Source organism: Ascaphus truei, chromosome 5, assembly GCF_040206685.1.
Source record: "Ascaphus truei isolate aAscTru1 chromosome 5, aAscTru1.hap1, whole genome shotgun sequence".
NCBI classification, from domain to species: Eukaryota; Metazoa; Chordata; class Amphibia; order Anura; family Ascaphidae; genus Ascaphus; species Ascaphus truei.
Window position 1 is genome coordinate 16,055,172 of NC_134487.1, and position 19,482 is coordinate 16,074,653.

The following is a 19,482-nucleotide window of genomic DNA, read 5'->3' on the forward strand; positions in this document are numbered from 1 at the left end:
AGAACATCAACTTTCTTCAACAGGGGATGGACCAGTGACTTGTTCAAGGCCACCAGCACCTCCCCAAAGTGATGGATCTATTGATTATTTCCACGAACCACAGAGACACTGCATCAATAGTCTCTTTCAGTAGCCATGACGGGCAGGGATACAGGTCATAAGTGGTCCAGTACATCCCAGCCGTGATTGAGAGGAAATCCAGGGTTGAGATGATACTGAACTCTTCCAAGACAAGCTTTGCCTGTGGGGTGATGCAGACTCCGGACTCCATCGGGGGAAAAATAGCAGCATGGATGCATGTGATCTTATCATCAAATAATCTATTAAATTCACCACATCACTCCTCAGTTGGACAAACCACGATGCAGGAGCAGTCTGTATAAACCAGGTTGCTCACCATCCTGAAGAGTTCCGCTGGACGATTCCTCGCGGAGTCAATCCTCAGGGCGACGTAGGCTTTCTTCGCCCTGAAAACCGCACGCTTGACATACTTCAAGGCTGTCTGGTCAGCATCGTGGCGGGTTCTCAACTGTCAGTGCTCTTTGCTTCGGAGAGTCTGCTGCAGGTCCCGGAGGTCACAAGAATACCACAGCGCACTTGTGGATCTGTGAGCAAGCATTCTCCGAAGTGGGGCCACTTCCTTCCGTGGCTCCATGGATTGTCATGCATGGTACAGAGAACATTCATATACTCAAAAGCCATGACCCTGGGCCCAGGATGAGAGCTGCAGATAAGATTGGACTGAAATATCGCGGTTACTCCTCCCCCTTCTCCTTACCCTCCCACATGCAACACAGAGTACCCGACAGGGACTAGGTCACCAAAAGGACTGTCAATCCCAGCAGTTAGCCAGGTCTCTGTGATAAATACTAGATGTGATTGACCCTGGACAATCATCTCACGCACCAGTGGGGCACAGTGGATGACTGACCAAGCATTTAAAGCATGATATCTAGAGCGAGCTCCTCTAGTTTACTCACATCTGTTATCTGGACTCCAGTTCCCAGGTTGAAGGGGATTGATTTCAGGACCCGGGCATCAGTTCCTGACAACTTCCGCCTGAGGAACCGGCGAGGGGCAATGGTCGGTATCAGTCCTCTGAATGAGGGCCAGGGGATGGAGATACCTCTCCACCATTGGTCAAAGCGCAATGGGATAACAGACAGCCGAGAGGCCTGTTTCTGCAACTTGAGTATCCTTATATTACACACACACCTCACAAATGTCTGATCCTTAACACGTCTGCACCGTAACTACACACCATTTTTATAAAATGAGCTTCAACGCAGTGCTGGCAGTAAAATTGGCACAGCATAGTGCCGTGTCCTTGTTAATAGTGAGTTGTATATATACAGGGCCGCTGGGTTAAGGTTGCCATGGGGTCATAAACCACCAGTAAATATATGCACAAGACTCGTCTTATTTAATTCAAGGGGTTCAATTATGGTGTACTAAGAGAGAAAGGACTCAGGCCCCACAAAGCACATATAAACTGTGGAAATAGAGGGATTATGTTTATTTTTGAATGAATTTCCATCACAAACTAAATATCAGAATTGGGTGATGGTGTTCCCAATTGGGAAAGTTTTAGCTAAGGCCGTCTACAGTGCATTATAAAGCAATGAGCTGCAGGCCCATCTGACAAACAAAGGCTATGAGGATGTCGGATTTATAACCTTAGTAGTGTTTGTGATGGTAGGTGTAGCCGGCTTTCATTATAAAGGTGAAGCCCGGCTGGCTGCCCCTAAAAACCGTGTGTAAAGAGCTATGAGTGTTAGCTCTTGGGTTCAGTAATATAATGTAATGGGTTTCTTTGTACCTATGTTCCCATTGAAATGTCCCCTGTAGGGTTATAAGCTAGGGATGCCATGTGTGGTTAGGGTCCCTGATAGGAAATAGCTGCAGGTCCGGGACTTTGGGAACAGAAGTTTAAGGGTGGATGTTGTGTTAGGAGTTGCTGACCGGTAGTACCGGGAGTACTGATATTTTACCCACAAATAGTGTATGATTTGCGGGTACGCGTCTGTACATAAAGACGCTGTGTGTATGGAGGGTTAATGTAACTCTATGGGATTTCTTTGCCCCACCACCAAGTTCTACAATTAAGTTTTAAAACACAGTGCAGGAGCCTGTTATAAAACCTAGTTTCAGAGTCCAAGTTCTTGGGACCATGTTTTAGGTTACAAGTTTTAGAGCCCACGTTTTAGCTTACAAGTTCTCAATGTAAAAGTATGGGTATCCATTACTATGCGGCCAGCCCCGGTAATGTAATTAGCCGGGGGTTCTGCATGGCAATGGCGGATCAACAGGGCGGATGGGCAAGGTGTCAGGACAACTGGCAGGTGGGGAAGGGCGGAGGAAAAGGTCTGTGGATGGTCTCTCAGCGGGTGAGACCCTTTGTTGTGCCCAGACACTGTGGAGCCAGCCTAGCGGGCAGCAATTGGCTGTCCAAGGAAAGCTGTTGCGGAGACAGAGTACGTAAGCACGATTTCCATTGGCCAGTTCATATTTCCCGCTTTGCCGGCAACCTAACCTCCTTTGATTGGGTAAAGCCAGGCGAGCCCTCCATTTGTGATTGGCTGTTGGGAAAATTCCCATGCACTGATTGGCCGCCGGTCCTTCTTCCATGCTAGAGATAGACTCCGCTGAGCTATGTAAGGAGACTGCCCAACCAGAGTACCAGAGCAACCTGGGGCATGAGCTGGTGAAGCGATGGCGGGCTTTTCAAAAGTGCTCTACTCCGAATAGCAGAGCGCTTGGCAGGGAGTTGCCAGAGGAAAGCCTGGCCAAGCTGAGGCTAAGTCCCGTATTTCATGGCCAAGTTCTGAGAACAGAACGTAGTCAGGCGAGCACTGCGCTTCTCCAGAAAAGAGTACTGGGTGTTCCTGGACGTGCAGCAGACAGGGTAAGCCTTTCTGAAGCGGGTACCCTGCACCTAGTTGAGGCTAGTGACTCACCCCAGACCTCCAGTTGGTATGTATTATTGTAGTTTGTGCAATTTATGTATGTCTGCGGTCTTGCCCGAATAAACCCAATTTTATTCAGTAATCTTGTCCTGCCTAGTTAATTGATCTCGGAAGGTATAAAGGTGTTAAAAGTGATGGTCTCCCATGACAGTGTTGATACAGGGGCACTAACATTGATTCTGCACGGGTGCTCAAACTTCCACTGCAAGTGGAGATCCACCAGCTGAAGATGAAGGAACAAATGAAGGAAATGGCACTCCAGTGGACATGGGTCCCAGCTATCTGAAAGAGCTTACAGTTCCCTACACTCCCATTCGCTCACTTCGGTCTGCAGGAGATGGACTCCTAACAGTTCCCAGAATCTCCGTGACTTCCTTTGGCACCCAAGCTCTTAGCCACTCTGCTCCCTCTCTTTGGAACAGTCTGCCTCATACTATTCAATAGGCCTCCTCTCTGGAGATATATAAAAACAGGCTCAAGACCTACCTGTTTACCCAGGCATTCAATTAATGAACCACAACCTGTCCGGCATTTAATAGCTACAGCACCGTCCCATCCTGTATTGTATATTTCCTTGTGTTTGGTCTCGTTTATAACCTTAAATGTTTTCTTCTTTTATTCCTTTTTGTAACTGTGAAGCGCTTTGAGTCCCATTGGGAGAAAAGCGCTATGCAAATAAAGTTATTATTATTAATAATGATAATAAATACTACAATATTTGAAGCAGCCAACGTTAATGCGCCAGCTGGTGAAATAGTGCGTTATCTCCATCCCGTTCTGTGCGCCCTGCTGCAACGCGCCAGCAAGAGTAATAACGTAGGATCATAATAATTGCATTATTTCAACACGCCATAAAAAATCATTACAGATAATCTAAAAATGCACAAGGAACATTTCACAAGAGATTGCAATTATTTTAAATGAGCATTATTTTACATAGCAATGTAGTACTGTCAGTGCAGCATGGGGTCTGCATGGAACCTTTCCCTATTTGTGAGAAAGCGGAGGAAATCTTCACAACATTATAAATATTTATTTTAGATTTTATCATTGAAAAAAACTCGTCCTCCAAGAAGAAATAGCAGCAATTTTATAGCCTTCCCTAAAAAATACTCAAATACTGTTTCTGCTCAACACAAAAAGGAAAGGTGAGAACCTCTGTGGAAAGCAGAAAAACCACTCGTCTTACATCGACAGAACATGTGTTTTTAACTCAGACCCCAGCGATTCTCGTTGCAGTACATTGTGGGATTACACTTGTCTGGGACTTTGACTGTTTGTAAACCAGGAATGGACTCCGCTCTCGGGCAGACATGGCGTTACTGTGGATGGGCAGTCATTGAAATGCGAGACGCACGTGGGTTTAGGTAGAAAGGACTAGCTGTTGCTGTCGGCATTTACCACTTGTGTTCCAGGTCGGCTCACTATGTATTTCGCTGCATGGCTTGGCAGGACCTATTGGAACTGCATGGGTTAAGACAGGGGTTGTCAACTCCAGTCATCAAGACCCTTCAACAGGTCAGGTTTTCCGTATATATCCCTGCTTCAGCACAGGTGGCTCAATCAGTGGCTCAGTGGGGAAACCACTGCCTGTGCTGAAGCAGGGATATACGGAAAACCTGACCTGTTGAAGGGCCTTGAGGACTGGAGTTGAGAACCCCTGGGATAACATTGACTATAATGAGCCACTAATGCTTTAAATCGTGTTCCTGGGCCTCTTGTAATCTTTCAGATCAGGTGAGGCAGTTTTCACCTGGGCTATAAAGCATGTGATTGATCAGGCACTGCCCATATGATCAGGACAGCTTGCTTGTGGGGGTAAGAGGTAGCTGCAGTTCTTTCACCGGCAGAGGTGACCTTCAAAAGATATTTTTACAATCATGGTAAGAGATCTTTATGTGAATAGCGTTCTTGTGTGCTGCACTTTTCAGCTGGCTGGTGAAGGTTTATTAGTTCCTGCCTTATGTTAGTGGGTTCTGTTTGGGTGCAGGGTTATGATGTGGGAGGGTTAAGGGAAGTTGTGTTATGACACTGTTGTAAGGAAGACACTAGTTATTACACCACATTTAAGAATGTGGCTGGAATACTAACTTGGCCTAGATATGCTTATTGTACCATATTTCTTTAATTAAAGGTGAATTATTTGTGTAGTATAAATACTGTCTCTGTCCTGACAATTATTCCCCACAAACTGCTGCTACCTGTGTGTAATATTCAAATATCACCTGCTCTGCGCACCTGTTCTTCTTGGGTGTCTGCCTATATATCCCCTTACTCTTGTTTCTTGTAAAGAGTTCAAGGGGAATTAATTCCTAAATAAATCTGTGGGTTAATGTGTCCTTACCCCCCCCCCCCCCCCCCATTGCTAATAACAAAACCTGTGTGGCTTGGTGTAAAGAGCTATAAATCACTTGATGGCTTGGCCTCCCAGCACTCTACACATAAAACAAATATTACCTTAAATGGCATCTTTCTCTTACAATTATCTTGGGTTGTGTTTATACCCTCTTTATTTATTGGGGGGGGGGGGGTGAGGTTTGCATGACTTGTCCTCTGACGTGTGTGTGTCTTCAGTAAATGTTAGTGGGTGTACATGGCATCAAAACAATCCTGTGTCTTTGTTACAATTCAGCAAGGATGCTGTGGTAAAAGGACTAAAATAATGATGGGTATCCTTATCATATGAAGCAGAAGCCACATTTAGAATGGTATTTGATGACCATTTCAGTTGAGTCGAATCAAATTTGATTAACCTGTTGTCAAATTTTGGGACTTGGATGTTCTGGATCAGCTGTATATGATCACGAATCCGTGCTATGTAAAAAAAAAAAAAAAACTCCAGATCTGATATCTGCACTGATCACGAGTGTCAGAGGATGAAAGTGGCTTAATGTAAGTCATTGAATGTAATAACCATTACAATTAGAATATAACTTTTTTTTAAATTTATTTTTAATCCAGTTTTAATAAGAAACACAATATTCATATACCAACTAAAAATGGTAGCGTGGTTATGACAGGGGTGAGGCTAATGTCACATGACTGACTGAGATGTCACAGGTGGGACTTGTAAGCACATGGGGAGAGCCTACAGGTACTGTAATGGCTACAATAAGATATTATAAAATTATGTAACTGGTGCAATTCTCTATTTTTACAGTGAGTACAACGCTTTACCATCTTGTAACTAAATTGTTACTGTGTAGCTAAGGCTCCTATCTGTATGAACCACTTCAGAGAAGCTAGAAGGAATGCCTTGTCTTGTGCTACTCTGATATTAACCCATGCATGCCAGGGAATATCTGAACATGAATACATGTTGCTGAATTAACGCTATCATGCTATATTAATGGCCATCTTTTCAACTACAGTAACAATCTAACTCGGTGATTTGTTACTTTTAGATTTCATGTTGATGGGTAAAATCTCATCTAGGCTTAAACATTGCTGTTGGCTTTCTTGTGGTAACTGTGCTCCCCACCCACCTATTGGTTTTGATATGGATATTGTGTATCTTATTAAAACTGAATATGTTATATTTTAATGTCCTAATCATTACAATTGGGTAACGGTTACATTAAGCCACCTTCAGACACTGTATTTGGACACTCGGGATGCAGTTTATGAAGTCATAATTTCACACTAGTTTATATCCTAAACGTAACACCTGTCCAATGCAGTTATTATTCGATATAATTCGATATCCTTGAGTAGTTGCACCACCAATCCTGTAAGGTATCTGCGCTGCCTTCAGATGTATAGATGTCTGTATTTATATAGTGCTTCACAGCAGTATTATACCTAACAATCATATAAATAACAAAGGGAATAAGTGCTTCAGACATTAACGTAACATTTAGGAAAAGGAGTCCAAAGAGCTTACAATCTAATTGGTAGGGAGAACGTACAGAGACAGTAGGAGGGTGTTCTGGTAAGTGTCTGCAAGGGACCAAGCTTTATGTGAGGAGTTAATTATCAGCCATGGAGCTGCTCGTATGCTTCCTTGGGCTAAGGCCCCGCTCCCTCAGTCAGCGCGTCCGCACTGCGTGCAGGCAGCGCGCTGAGAGGCAATTGACTGCTACCTGCTGTCTGTAGGGGGGGCATGGTTTGAACGGAGGGCTCTCGTGCTGTCCAATCCGTGATTGGTTCCCTTGCGAGTCACGTGATGCGACACTCACCAAAACCACAAGCTCCTTGTAGCTCCGGCTGGCTGACGCGTCACAGCACGCAGTCAGCCACGCCGGAAGGAGCCAGCGGGGCCCTCCAGACTGGAGGAAAGGGGCTGGTGGCCCGCGGCTGTGCATACTGCCGGACGCAGCGGGACCAAAGCCTAAAGCAGTTGTGTTTTGGGGTGGGTCTTGAATGTGGATTGAGGGTGCTTGTTGGATTTGAGGGGAAGGACATTCCAGAGGTGTGGGGCTTTATTTTAATTTAATTTTTTTAAACTCCAGGTGCCTTCATATGTATAAGCAAGACTGTAAAATAACTTTATCCTGTTAAACAATGGGGCAAAGCACTTGGGCTGCATTTGAGAAGCTTATACAATACTTAATAAAGAAATATTTGTTTTTACATTAAGTGTATGGAGGTACTCGGTTACTCCAATATAATCCCCATACCGGCTAACACTTTCCATTTGAGACTTGCCCATAATTTACTGGAGTTGGCCTGTTTCCATTTCTTCCATCCAATGCTGGATGGTGAAAGATGAAGATGCCTCTTACTGGCGCTTCCTATTTTGGCCAGGATCACATCAGACCATTCTCTGAATAACTGCTCTGATGGGATATAAACGCAATGCTCATTCTAGAATACTTTCTAGAAGTATTGATGATGGGGACCATATCCTATTTGATGTGACGCAAGCAATGCTGCTCCCCTTCAGTGGCCATCACTTGCAATGCCTTTCCTTTGAAGAAAACCCCCGTTATTTCCCTTTGCTCTGTGCTGATGAGGGGCTCACAAAATGAAGTGGTCACGATGTGAAGTGAAAGATAAACATAGATTCTGTGGTATATATTTACTGGAGCTCTACAGAGGCAGCCAATGTTGTTGCAACCTGTGGGGGAAGTGGCCATTGTTTGGAATCTGCTGTCAGAATGGGATGGAGCTGTTGCACCATTTCACCCAGATGGTGCACACCATGGGTTGCAGTAACGTTGACTACATATGTAGCTCTTCTGTTTGGTACTACATAAAACCCCAATACTGATCTCGTGTTTATATTTTGGGTGCTGGAGGATCTGCAATACCAGAGTGCCATGATTCTGCCAGTGGCTCATGATCCTGAGACCAATATGTCACTGGTGATGTGAACGATAGGAGGGTACTCTGCTCTGATTGCAGCCTCCCCTGAAAAATAAGGAAAATTCCCTGGGGTATGTCTTAAGGGCCCTAAGGATGTATGTCCATTGAGCGCTCAAGGAGTTAAACTCGTTTTTTTTTGTTCTCTGGCTTGATGTGTAAATAGAGCCATCTTCCATAATGGGCAATGTTCTGTCTTTCAGAGGGAATGTATCTCTGTCCATGTTGGCCAAGCTGGTGTTCAGATGGGCAATGCTTGCTGGGAACTTTACTGCCTGGAACATGGACTTCAGCCAGATGGAACAATGCCTAGTGAGAAGACTGTTGGCATGGTGGATTCTTCCTTTGGCACTTTCTTTAGTGAGACTGGGTCAGGAAAACATGTACCCAGAGCTGTGTTCATTGACCTAGAGGAAACAGTCATTGGTAAAGTATTCAACTTCCTACTTGCAGTGGATTTACTTTTTATTTTTAATACCTTCATTATCAACTTGTTTTTTTTTTTTTTTTTTTTAAATGTCTGGAAGTTTAATGTGGTACTATGCTAGCACTTGGAATAAAATAAATAATCTGTAACCCTTCTATTTTACCTCCAGATTATATGGCCTGAGTCCTATGGGTTACTGTTTAATTCGTAGTGTGTGGTACATGAGACTGGTACATGTGAGACTGTAGTGACTAGACACAACACAGTGGTAATTAATTATAACCAGCTTTATATAGCTATAATTTGTGGTGGTACATATCTCATGAATCAGTACAGTGACTCTTAATCTCAATCACTCCATACACATGTATACTTAAACAACTAAACCAACAGTGTGAACGATGCACAAACAACTTATCTCTGTCCAGCCTCCCAATCATGGGGTACTGGCCTATAGATCCTGGTGTGCTAGCACAATCGCTGGAGCTCATAAACTGTGTTGCAGGCCTGGTGCCTCACAAAGATCAAACTGTTGCAATATAACAGTAGTTTATATCCTTTGTGGGTTAGCGCACCCACTCCAACCTGATGTAAATCCTGCACAGCTGGGCTCCCTAACCTTTCTTTAGTAGCATCTGCCTGCTTCCCTCTGCACTGTCAGGTGCTGGGCCCTGCTGCATGCACTAGTCCAGTGCGGCAACACTCGCTCTCCAACTGTCATTCCACTGGCTAAATGCAGTCACATGGTCCAGTGGAATGTAATGCTTAAATAGGCCATGTCCTGTGCTGATAGCAGATACAGGGGGTTAGAAATCTAAGAATAAAAAAAAATCAGGATGATTATACTTGTATGGATATAATTTGTAATGTAAAGGCGAATTGTAAGTGTTCAGGACCCCTAAGGTCACTTCTATAAGCCAGTGGGCCTGAAAGTTTGCAATTCTTGTAACATCAGTAAGACATGATGGTTATCTTCACCCTACATTAAATGACTGACCTTACAAAAGGTACAACCTTTACTCTGGATTTGTTATTTTTACCACTTTACTCTAACAGCAGGCCAGCATACTGCTGAAACCTAGAAACCATGCTGGTATCGATCTGTAGGATACTTTGCCTGTTGTCTGGACTAGCTGATTGCTATAGAAACATTTCTGCTGAAGATGTTTCAACTGTCAAACTTTGTCCATCCAGATGAGATCAGGACTGGGACATACCGATCACTCTTCCATCCAGAACAGCTCATTACTGGCAAAGAAGATGCAGCCAACAACTATGCCCGTGGCCACTACACAATCGGGAAGGAAATCATAGATTCAGTGCTTGATCGGGTCCGGAAAATGGCAAGTAAAATCTTTGTGCTCTTAATGGTAACATCCTCCAAGAATGTGCTATTAGTGCCGCCACCACTACAAACATTCAGATGTTTCAATCCAACGGAGTCTCTATTGGGAGACTTAAAGGAATCCCTCCCACACGGCATGAAACAAATGCAGACAAAGGGTGTTTACCATCTCTACTGCTTGGCATTAAAGCCATTTCATGCATTAACAAACTTGTATCTGTGGGGTGCTTCAGCAATGTAAGGCCGCGTTTATAGTTCTGGCAATGTCGCGTCAACAAATGCAGCATTGAACCCATTGTGTGCACTTCTAGTAGGAGCGACACGACAGCTTGATAGCTAGAAGTCACTTAAATTTGTTTTTGCAGCGTGACATCGCCGGGACTATACGTGCGGCCTAACTATGAATGTGGCGTACACCCCTAAGATTACATTGATAACATATTCCCATCAACTTCATGCTTAAACATGCTGTTTTCCATTAATATTGCTCAGCAAAGCGAATTTTTATTTTATTTTTTCCCCCTGATCCTGCTACCAACTTTTGCTTTAAGAACGTCAAACAAGAAACCAATATCTTTATTCTATCTGAACAAAAGTTGTGGGCACTGGTCTCGTGCTTCAGCTTGTCCTGTAATAGCAGTGTATCCTATCCCTGTAGCTATGTAAAAGCACAAGTGCTTCTAATTGCTGTGATAACAATGTTGACTTACTATATATTTCATACCAAGATGAGGGAATAAAACTAATTTGTTTTATGGTTTCTTGCAGGCTGACCAGTGTACTGGTCTTCAAGGATTTCTGGTCTTCCACAGTTTCGGAGGAGGTACAGGCTCCGGCTTCACTTCACTGTTGATGGAACGTCTTTCTGTTGACTATGGAAAGAAGTCTAAGCTTGAATTTTCAATCTACCCTGCCCCAAGGATCTCCACTGCAGTGGTGGAACCATATAATTCCATCCTGACCACCCACACAACTCTAGAACATTCAGACTGTGCCTTTATGGTAGACAATGAGGCCATCTATGATATCTGCAACCGTAACCTGGACATTGAACGCCCCTCTTACACCAACTTAAACAGACTGATAGCTCAAATAGTCTCTTCCATTACAGCCTCATTGAGGTTTGATGGTGCCTTGAATGTTGACCTTACAGAGTTCCAAACTAACTTGGTGCCTTATCCTAGAATCCACTTCCCACTGGTAACCTATTCACCCATTATATCTGCAGAGAAAGCTTACCACGAGCAGCTATCTGTGCCAGAGATCACCAATGCTTGCTTTGAGTACGCCAACCAAATGGTGAAATGTGACCCTCGGCGTGGTAAATATATGGCTTGCTGCCTGTTATACAGAGGTGATGTGGTACCCAAAGATGTTAATGCAGCCATAGCTGCAATTAAAACCCGGAGGTCCATCCAGTTTGTTGACTGGTGTCCTACTGGTTTTAAGGTGGGAATTAATTACCAGCCTCCCACTGTGGTTCCAGGAGGAGACGTGGCTAAAGTCCAGCGTGCTGTGTGTATGCTGAGTAATACCACGGCTATTGCAGAGGCCTGGGCCAGGCTGGACCACAAGTTTGACCTGATGTACTCCAAGAGAGCATTTGTCCACTGGTATGTGGGAGAAGGGATGGAGGAAGGGGAGTTCTCTGAGGCGAGGGAAGACATGGCTGCCCTGGAAAAGGATTATGAAGAGGTGGGGACAGAATCTGTTGAACCTGGAGAGGAAGAGGAGGATGACTACTGAATAACTAAACGGTTAACTTACAAGCATTTCAATTGGGGTTGTTTTAATGTCACTGCACATCCTTTAAACAAACTGTTACTAAAAGTGTTACAGCTGCAGTGGTATTTCAATAAGCAGTCTTGCCCGTTAATGGGTAATTGTTAGTTGTGGAATTTGTCCTTTCTAACCTTGTAGCCTAATGTCTTTTAAAGAACCAGCATTCAGATGTAGAAGAAATTACTCAAGTGGCTTGTTTTCTTGCATTGTCCAAGATAAAAACAAACTTCAGGCTTATAATGCATTAATGGTCTTGTAACTGGCACTTGTGTGTTTTTTTTGCATCAATAAAAATAAGCAATGCATAATGTGGTGGTCCTCGGTTCTTTTGGGATGAGAGTTTTGACTTGGTCTCGTGTAAGGCACATGATGGGTTTTGCTTGACACAAAGGAACAAGTTTTAGAAAAAATATCCAAGTTCTTGTGTTTAACATGGCTATTTATGGAGTTCTGAAGCAGCCAAAATAAACATGCCTCACTCTGAGGAGGCTTGTGAAACACGCAGCACAGTTCTCTAAAAAGCAGTATACATTACAGGCAGTTCAAGCTGCACTTGGAAAATATATTAATATAAGCAGTTTGATTACTTTATATTGAAACAGAATTACCTAAACTGCTGATCAAGGGAGAACAAATCATTCAAAGATCCTGATTCCCAGGGTTTACTAAATGGCTGCGTTTCAATCAATTCTTCTGTCAGTGTAACTCAGCAGCATTAATGTAACCTGATATTACTAAGGTAACAGTATGTATTGTTAGTTTGCAGCTCAAACTGCTGGGAACGTTGGCAACAAATGATTACAAACAGTTAACTGTTAGGCTGCGCTTATAGTGCTGGCGACGTCACCCGACAACAAACACATTGCTGCCACGTGCGCTTATAGTAAGTGCGACGGAGCGATGTCGCAAAACTGGTAGCCGGCAAAATTTGATTTTTCAAGGGACGTCATGTGATGGCCCTTGAACCAATCAAATCGCCGGAAACTCGTGACGCCGCCATCCAGCAAAAAATAACTTTTGCCGGTAGTAACGTCACATATCGCCATCGACGGCACGATAGGCACGGCCTTACAAAAATCTTGCAGTGCTGTGGAGGTGGATAAGGCTCTGACTGTTGTTTCTCTTCCCCCCCCCCCCCCCCCCCCGCTCCGATTTCTCTGTGTGTGTGTGTGTATATATACAGACACCAACCCACTGTCAGTCAGTCACCCACCACCCAAGAGTCAGTCAGTCACCCAAAGAAAAAGTGAGCCATTGCAAATCAGACAATATACTGTATACTTTGACATTTTGTTTTCATACCGGATTCATACATATTACAATATAATTATACCACTGGATTTCTTACAGGCACGATGTAAGCACCAAAGAAGAGCTGAAATGGTGCAAAAATAAAACAAACAAAGAACTGCTTGTTCCCTTCATACCGCTGTCATCATGACTTGAGATATGAAAACTCGTCCAAATGCATTTGCCCCAAGTTAATAGAAAATGTTTAGTTGAAATTGAATAAGCAGTTGAGCGACTGAGACCAAAGACTAAGGAAAATATTCCATCTTTGAATCTGTCGATAAACCTGAAGATCTTGATGAAAGATCGGTTTAAACCACTCCATCAGCATGTTATCTCTAAGGAAACACAGTCCAGTATGGATATGGTGCTCAGCGGAAATAAAGACCATGCACAATTGAAACATTTAGTGATTTCCGTTTCGGGAGTTCCTTTTTTTTGGAAATGAAATCCAGTAAATACTGGGGCATGTGTGGGGGATATCACGCCTGCCTGGAACCTTCCAGCTCACAGCCTTCAGCGATCACATTAAGTAACCAGAAATAACAGCATCAACAATTTCCTTCAATTGGAGTGTCCATCCCCCAGCCCTAATATAAGAACAGATTGACAGTGGAATAACCACAATACACTCACATACTAATGAGTCTGGTCATCCGTTCTGCAGATCCTCAGGAAATCCTCTGTGTGCAATTCCGCTGGATGTAGAAGCAGGAAAAGAAGTGTGTGGTAAACTACTGTATTTTGATCTATCTTTTGATTTTTTTTTCAATGGTAGTGCACCACACTTTCATCTCTCTTTTCCTGTTATCCCTAAAGACCTTGTTCCTCGTAGACCTTACGTCAGCTATAAGAATTGATGAATTACAGGCATCATCTTAACAGCCATTTCTAGTGGTCCATCAAGACAAAACTGTATTGAGATGGGTTTTTCACTTTTTTTTTTTTATATATAACTTTGGTTTTATTGGGTTTTACATTGCAAACATGGTAACACATTCCATAGTCCAATACATATACACCCCGAAGTATGTAGCACGGACAAAGAAGGACAGACACGCAAGACAACTGACATGGGTGATACCAGATCTCGACTTACAGGACCGACGAGACAGACAAGACCAATGTGAACGGGGAAACGGGACAGAATGAAACCAGGAGGAAAAAAGGGGGGGGGAGGGAGGGGGTGGTTGCGGCTGAGCGGATGGCTGATCTGCGCCTCTCATATTGGCCTCCTCCTTGACTTTGGGCACCTGTTGTGCGCACACCTGCATGCCTTCTACTCTAGACTTTACACGAATATCGTCTCCCCAGTCTCCCTACCTGTACCGTTGCTAAGTGGTCTTGGACCCAGACTGGTTACCGGAGAACGCATTTCTTTCTATCAATGCAATATTGTGGTAACATCTACCCCCGGGATGTCTGTCTGGGCCAACCAAGTCGACCAGACCTTTAGGAAATTTGGGCCGGAGTCATTGACCAGACTCGTCAACTGCTCCATCTGGCACACATGCCAAATCATGTTCCTGATTTTGGGGATGATTGGTAATTCAGGTTGTTTCCACAATGCTGCGATCTCACACCGCGTGGCGGTTGCAAAATGTGCTACCAATTTATGTGTCGCGTTCAATACTCCCTGAATCCGTCTGCCCAGCAGGGACAGCCATGGATCCAGGGGGATCTCTAAGTTGAGTATCCTTTGCAACCAGTCTCTAATCTTTTCCCAAATCGGGACCACCTTTGTGCAAGACCACAGCATGTGTCGCAAGTCAGCTATTTCCCCGCATTGCTTGGGACAAAGTGGGGAATATCCTCTGACGAATTTAGATAGTTTTAGTGGGGTATGGTACCAACGCATAAGAACCTTATATATGCGTTCTCCTTTAACGTGATGCAAATTGAACTCTTGGCTGCTGCCTGCAGGATCCTGTCCCAGTCTTCGTCCTCTGAGGTCTCCCCTAGGTCTGCTTCCCATTGTCTGATATAACTGAGTTTGGGTTCGTCCGCCGTCTCAGGACAGATCACCTCCCTGTACATCCTAGATGTTGGTCCCCTTGTGTCTGTTCCTCTGGAACACAGCTGCTCAAAATTATTTGTTCTGACTGGCCGGTTTGGGAATTTATTATAGAATGCTCTGATCTGGAGGTACCTAAACAATTCAGTATTTGGCATTTCCTTTTCAGCTTTGACGTGATCAAATGTTTTAATGTGCTTTCTACCCTCCAGATCCTTCAGTCGCAAATATCCAGACTGAATCCACCGTGAGAAGTTAGTGCTATTCATTCCTGGAGCGAAATCTGGGTTGCCTACCAGTGGGGCCATCAAGGAATTTTTAGTGGTGAGAGAACAGCTAAATTTAGAAGCCTCCCACACCGTCAAGGAGTTAGAAACAGCCTGCAGCGGCATTCCTAGTGTAGTCCTACACTTTTTGGGTAACCAAATTAAGTTGTGCAGCTCTACTGGTGCACAGCACTCTCTCTCCAGTGCCACCCATCTCCAGAGGCCCGGGTCTGTGTGCCACTGTATAATTTGACATAATTGGGCCGTGTAGTATGCCAACAAGCAAGGTACCGCCAACCCTCCTCTCGAGGTAGGCCTCCTCAAGATATTTTTCTTAATTCTCGGACTCTTTTTATTCCAGATAAATTTCATTATTCTCGACTGGAGAGAGAGGATGTATTCTTTTAGCAAAGGAACTGGGAGGTCTTGGAAAAGGTATAGCACTCTTGGAAGAAGATTCATCTTCACGCTGTGAATCCTCCAGAGGGTTTATCACTTTTTAATGAAAGTAATCTCAATTTTTCATTTGAACCAGGAAAAAAAATACACACACTGTAGCAATCCCCTATTTTTTTCTGAATCCAGACAACCTTAAGGAGACATAACTACATACATTGAATGTGGTCCGGTGCTTGAAGCAGTGGATCACGTCCAATCGACCAGTGTGTAAAGGTTTAGAAATTCAGACAAACTATTTATCCTATCAGATGGACCTACATAGGTATAAAAAGAAGCTTATGAGCCGCAAAACCAGTTCCAGAAATGTTGAGAGCACACAACTGGAGTGTAAGCCACATCCCCAGCATTAAAGAGACAAGCATATCCCTGAGAGTTGTTCAGGGTGACAGTCTGTACTGTTTTACGAAGGTATTCATTGATGACCAAAGTAGATATTCAATCCTCACCTGATGTGTGGTGTGGTATATTGTCTCCCTCCTAAGTTAGTGCTTGGGTGCACACTGCCATGAAGAATGACCATGTTAGGAGAAAATATGTTTACAGTTTCTCGTCATTTTCTTTTCTTGAAGTCCATTGATGGCAGTGGGCCAATCTTCCCTTCCCCTGAATTTTGGGTGTATTAATGATCTCTTTTTCCTATGGGGGTGAAAACACATATTCCTGAACTCTCTCTGTTAACTTAGTATTCATTTCTGTATGAACTCTAAAATTCTTCTCCTTTAAAGACTCTACCCTCCTCTGCACCTCAATATAGCATGACTCTGATCTCTCGTTACACCCCTACTCGCCTCTTACGCTTAATCCAAAGTTGTCTCATCTTTGTCTCTTTTACATCTACAGCCCTCTACTGTCTTAAACCTTTCTCACTAACCTCTCCCTACCTATGGAACGCTCTTCCACTCGATATTCGTCAAGCACCTTCACTTTCCACATTCAAAGCCCAGCTGAAAATTCACCTCTCAAAAGAAGCAGCTCATTAAACGTCCAGATGCTATTGACAACCTATTTAATAATGCACGTTTACTCCTGTGTCTATAAGCCTCTCACCAAACCACTTGGCTTGTCTGGGCAGGGTCTCTCTCTGACTTATATTGTGATTTACCTGTAGCCAGGTCCTCTCTGGCTCCCCAGACGTCTGTTTCTCTCTCCCTTACCTGCGACAGCGTGAGGGCAGTTGCGGGGGTGGGAGGAAGGGTTCACAGTTTTAGTGTTAGGACCTGCATTTTTGGTTATACCTTGACGTTTGGTATGCAGGCTTAAGACTCTTTGGCCAAAGGGTTTAACTAAATAAACAAGTAATTACTATTATTATTGAAGTATTGAAACTTTATACTTATTACAATATATGTTTTGTCAATTTGATGTATTATTGGGCACCCCTGTCTTTTGTTGTATACAGTTGCGGGGGCGAGTGCGTCACCAGGGGCTCCCGGTGACATCAGTGGCAGGGCGTCGCCATCTTTATTGTGTCCGCGCATGCGCGGAGGCTCATGCATGCACAGAAGCGACAAGGCGGCCATCTTGCATTTGGCATTAGGCTCGCGCGTGCGCAGATGCGATGCGGCAGCCATTACAGGGAGTGAGAAGAGGCGCTCCATAGTCAGGGACATCCCCCAGTTCGCACATGCGCAGTTAGCAGCAGCGGCGGCCATTACAGATCATGCACGTGGCCCTAAAGTTAAAGAGCTCTGCAAAGAACTACAAAACACAGCAGCCTCTGGGGACTGCACTATGATCTCTGTCACATGCAGCCAGACAGCCAATATAGCATGCAGCTTCTCCTGCTGGAGAAAAATACATTGTTGCGCACAGACCATGCGAGTCAGTTGGTGCTGGGATAAGGTAGGGGGAGGTTGTGTAGGGAGCAAGTGGCTTCTTACACTAGGCCAGGTTACCCTCTAGGCCCCAGCTAGGTCCAACTCCCCTTCAGTTTGTGGCTGCTCTAAGGAAGTTCCTTAGGTAGGGACTTTGCCCTGTTCACAGTCAGCTTAGTCAGGGACACCCCTTGACTCTCTTTTCCTGGATAGTCAGGGACACAGCTGCGGTGCTGTGTGCTCTGACAAGAAGGGTCAGTGCTGCAGTGAATCATTCTCTGCAGAGCAGAGACAGAGACAGTCTGATCAGTGAGCTTGCTCAGAAGGAGACCATCGACCAGGAGGAGGACGCTATCGCTGAGGCTTCCATTGTTCTGCAGTACCCGGGTGCAGGAGCACCGGGCAGGTACTATCCAAATCACCAAGTGCACCAACTTACACTTCATCTTAGTGGGCAGTGCTGTCCCACACGTGGGTGGGTTTACTGTGTGGGGTTATCACCCATGAGGAGCAGTGTTACAGGGTGACACTGAAGGTTATTGTTGATGTATGTGTATTGTGTTTATTTGCCACTATAGTAAACTGTTTATATATACGTGTGGTGTATGTGGTTACTATATGTGGGTCCTGTGTCAGGGAGCATTCTACACTCCTAGAATCCTGCACAGGTGGAGGCGCTCTATTTTGTAAGATCGTTCCAGAGGATTCACCCCAGGCTCTCACTGGCGGAAGTTCAGGCCTCCTGTGAACCTGACAGGTAAAAGCACCACACACCTGGTAACATACATATAGATTCCCCTCACATGCACTCCATTTGCGATTGTTGTTGAATTTTTTCCCATTGTTTGTGTCATGATAATACCACTAAAACATTCAGCATGTTAATAATCTAGGACAGGGGTGTGCAAACTTGGGGCTTGGGGTGGGGGGCTCGGGGCAGGTGTGAGGCCTCTGCAACTTCTCTTACCTTCTCTCAGCGGGCTCTTACCGGGAGCAGGTAAGGATGGGGGGCGCGAGCAGAGGGGGAGCTCAGACAGGGGGGTGCGAACTGAAAAGTTTGTGCACCCCTGATCTAGGACACCACGAGTTAATTTCTAAAAAGACCTATTTTTATTATTTGTAAGGTATCTATTGGCCCATAAAACAAGGAGATATTTCGATGAAGAAGAAAAAAAAAGATGACGGTGCACTGCGAATGATAAAGAGGTGGAATGCAAAATAATACTAATAAATAATTATAAATAAATAATAATAAATAAACACATTATATGGAAACGAAGGAAATGAAACCTCTAACGCGTTTCGCGCCTCTATTGGCGCTTTGTCGAAGAGACCATGACATACATGAATTCAGCTGTTAAATAGTCATCCCAGTCTGAACGCTCCGCCCCGGGGGTGTACACAAACGGAACACCTGGGTAAGACGAAATTGGGAGTGAACAGAGAAATGACACCGGTTTCAGAGGGGGCTGTCTATACATTAATGGAATACAAAAAAATACAAGCTACAACAATTTAGTAAAAACAAAGTGTATATAAAAAGATATGCTGTTATATAAAATTAAAAACTTTTGATTCACTGCTCAGTATGGAACAAAAATTAGAGAGCAAAGAGATACTCTCAAAAAGAATCCATTGTGTAGCATACCACCAAATTAAATCCATAATCATTTTTATTAGGTGAACGGGGTTACATAAACCATGTATAGCCTGGGTCCCCCTGGTCCCCTGTGTGTCCCCTTACCTTTCCATAGGCAGCGGAGGCTGGGGAGAGTGCGGGGGGTGGATGAGCGGTAGCAAGCGCAAGTGGCGGCC

General features: G+C 44.3%; 1 protein-coding gene and 1 long non-coding RNA gene across 4 annotated transcripts in view; one reads left to right on the plus strand and one right to left on the minus strand.

Moving 5' to 3' along the window:
- The window catches only part of LOC142494839 (tubulin alpha-1B chain-like), an 81,111-nt gene extending 68,979 nt beyond the window's left edge, over positions 1-12,132 (plus strand). For 2 of the 3 annotated variants that reach the window (XM_075599377.1, XM_075599378.1), the window contains exons 2-4: positions 8,474-8,696; positions 9,892-10,040; positions 10,811-12,132. In XM_075599377.1, the coding sequence (XP_075455492.1) occupies positions 8,516-8,696; positions 9,892-10,040; positions 10,811-11,788 (1,308 nt within the window). In that variant the 5' untranslated portion in view covers positions 8,474-8,515 and the 3' untranslated portion in view covers positions 11,789-12,132. Of the gene's footprint in view, positions 1-4,739; positions 4,850-8,473; positions 8,697-9,891; positions 10,041-10,810 lie in introns of those variants that run through there. The other variant, XM_075599376.1, reaches the window with a different exon arrangement.
- LOC142494840 (uncharacterized) lies at positions 7,397-9,435 on the minus strand. The gene is made up of 2 exons (XR_012801594.1): positions 9,317-9,435; positions 7,397-8,677 (listed from the first exon to the last, which is right to left on the minus strand). It is a non-coding gene; the product is annotated as an uncharacterized LOC142494840 (long non-coding RNA).
- Positions 12,133-19,482: the final 7,350 nt, after the last annotated feature.